The sequence below is a fragment of the Sinocyclocheilus grahami genome, unplaced genomic scaffold, assembly GCF_001515645.1.
Source record: "Sinocyclocheilus grahami isolate Dianchi unplaced genomic scaffold, SAMN03320097.WGS_v1.1 scaffold1044.1, whole genome shotgun sequence".
Lineage (NCBI taxonomy): Eukaryota > Metazoa > Chordata > Actinopteri > Cypriniformes > Cyprinidae > Sinocyclocheilus > Sinocyclocheilus grahami.
In genome coordinates, this window is record NW_015506223.1 from 304,601 (window position 1) to 305,592 (window position 992).

The 992-nt window shown below is 44.8% G+C and overlaps 1 protein-coding gene across 1 annotated transcript in view; it reads left to right on the forward strand.

Annotated features, from left to right (window-relative positions):
- Nucleotides 1-407: 407 nt before the first annotated feature.
- LOC107566066 (UHRF1-binding protein 1-like) overlaps nt 408-992 on the forward strand; it is a 41,882-nt gene continuing 41,297 nt past the window's right edge. The window contains exon 1 of the mRNA XM_016251442.1: nt 408-528. Coding sequence (XP_016106928.1) covers nt 485-528 — 44 coding nt within the window. The 5' untranslated portion in view covers nt 408-484. The remainder of the gene's footprint in view (nt 529-992) is intronic.

A 992-nucleotide genomic window follows, 5' to 3' on the forward strand; every position in this document is an offset into this window, starting at 1 on the left:
TCCGGGTCTAAAAAAAATATGGGGGGGGGGGGGATGCCGAGGGGGTGAATTAAAATGAGAACTATATATTTTAATGCTTGTTTTGAAGTTAGAAATTAGAAGTTTACTCTATTTTCTGTAAATTCACTCATATTTATCCATATTATTACTATCCATAGCACTGTAAATATGTGTAATCTGTATGTATTTTAAATATTCTGACTTAACAAGGCTTCATGTGTTTTCATATTTAAAAAATTTTTTTTTTCATTTTTATTTCTTTATATGTGTGCACTGGAAGCTGCATTGCCAAGTAAACGTCCTTGTGTGTGCAATCACGCTTGGCAATACGAGGTCTTTTATTTTGGCATGCGGTCGGTGCGGTCATTCTGATGAGCAGTCGCTAGGCGGCGCTGGACAGCAGCAGCGCGCGTGTGTGAGTGAGTGTGTGTGTGTGTCAGCGACAGATTTCTGAAGATGCTGGAGAGGTAGCTAGTCTGTCGGGATGGCCGGAATCATCAAAAAGCAGATCCTGAAGCACCTGTCCAGGTAAGATGCGCGCGGAGCGTCGTGTTTTGATAAGTGTCAGCAGTGTTAGTGTTAGCCTCAGAGATGACTGACTGACTGACTGACTGACTGACTGTTATCACGGGACTCACACACTCACATCGCTGATAAACACCACACACACCGCTGATAAACACCACACACACCGCTGATAAACAACACACTCACACACACACACACACACACACACACCGCTGATAAACCCCACACACACCGCTGATAAACAACACACACACACACCGCTGATAAACCCCACACACACCGCTGATAAACAACACACACACACACCGCTGATAAACCCCACACACACCGCTGATAAACAACACACACACACACCGCTGATAAACCCCACACACACCGCTGATAAACAACACACACACACACCGCTGATAAACACCACACACACCGCTGATAAACAACACACACACACACACACACACACACAC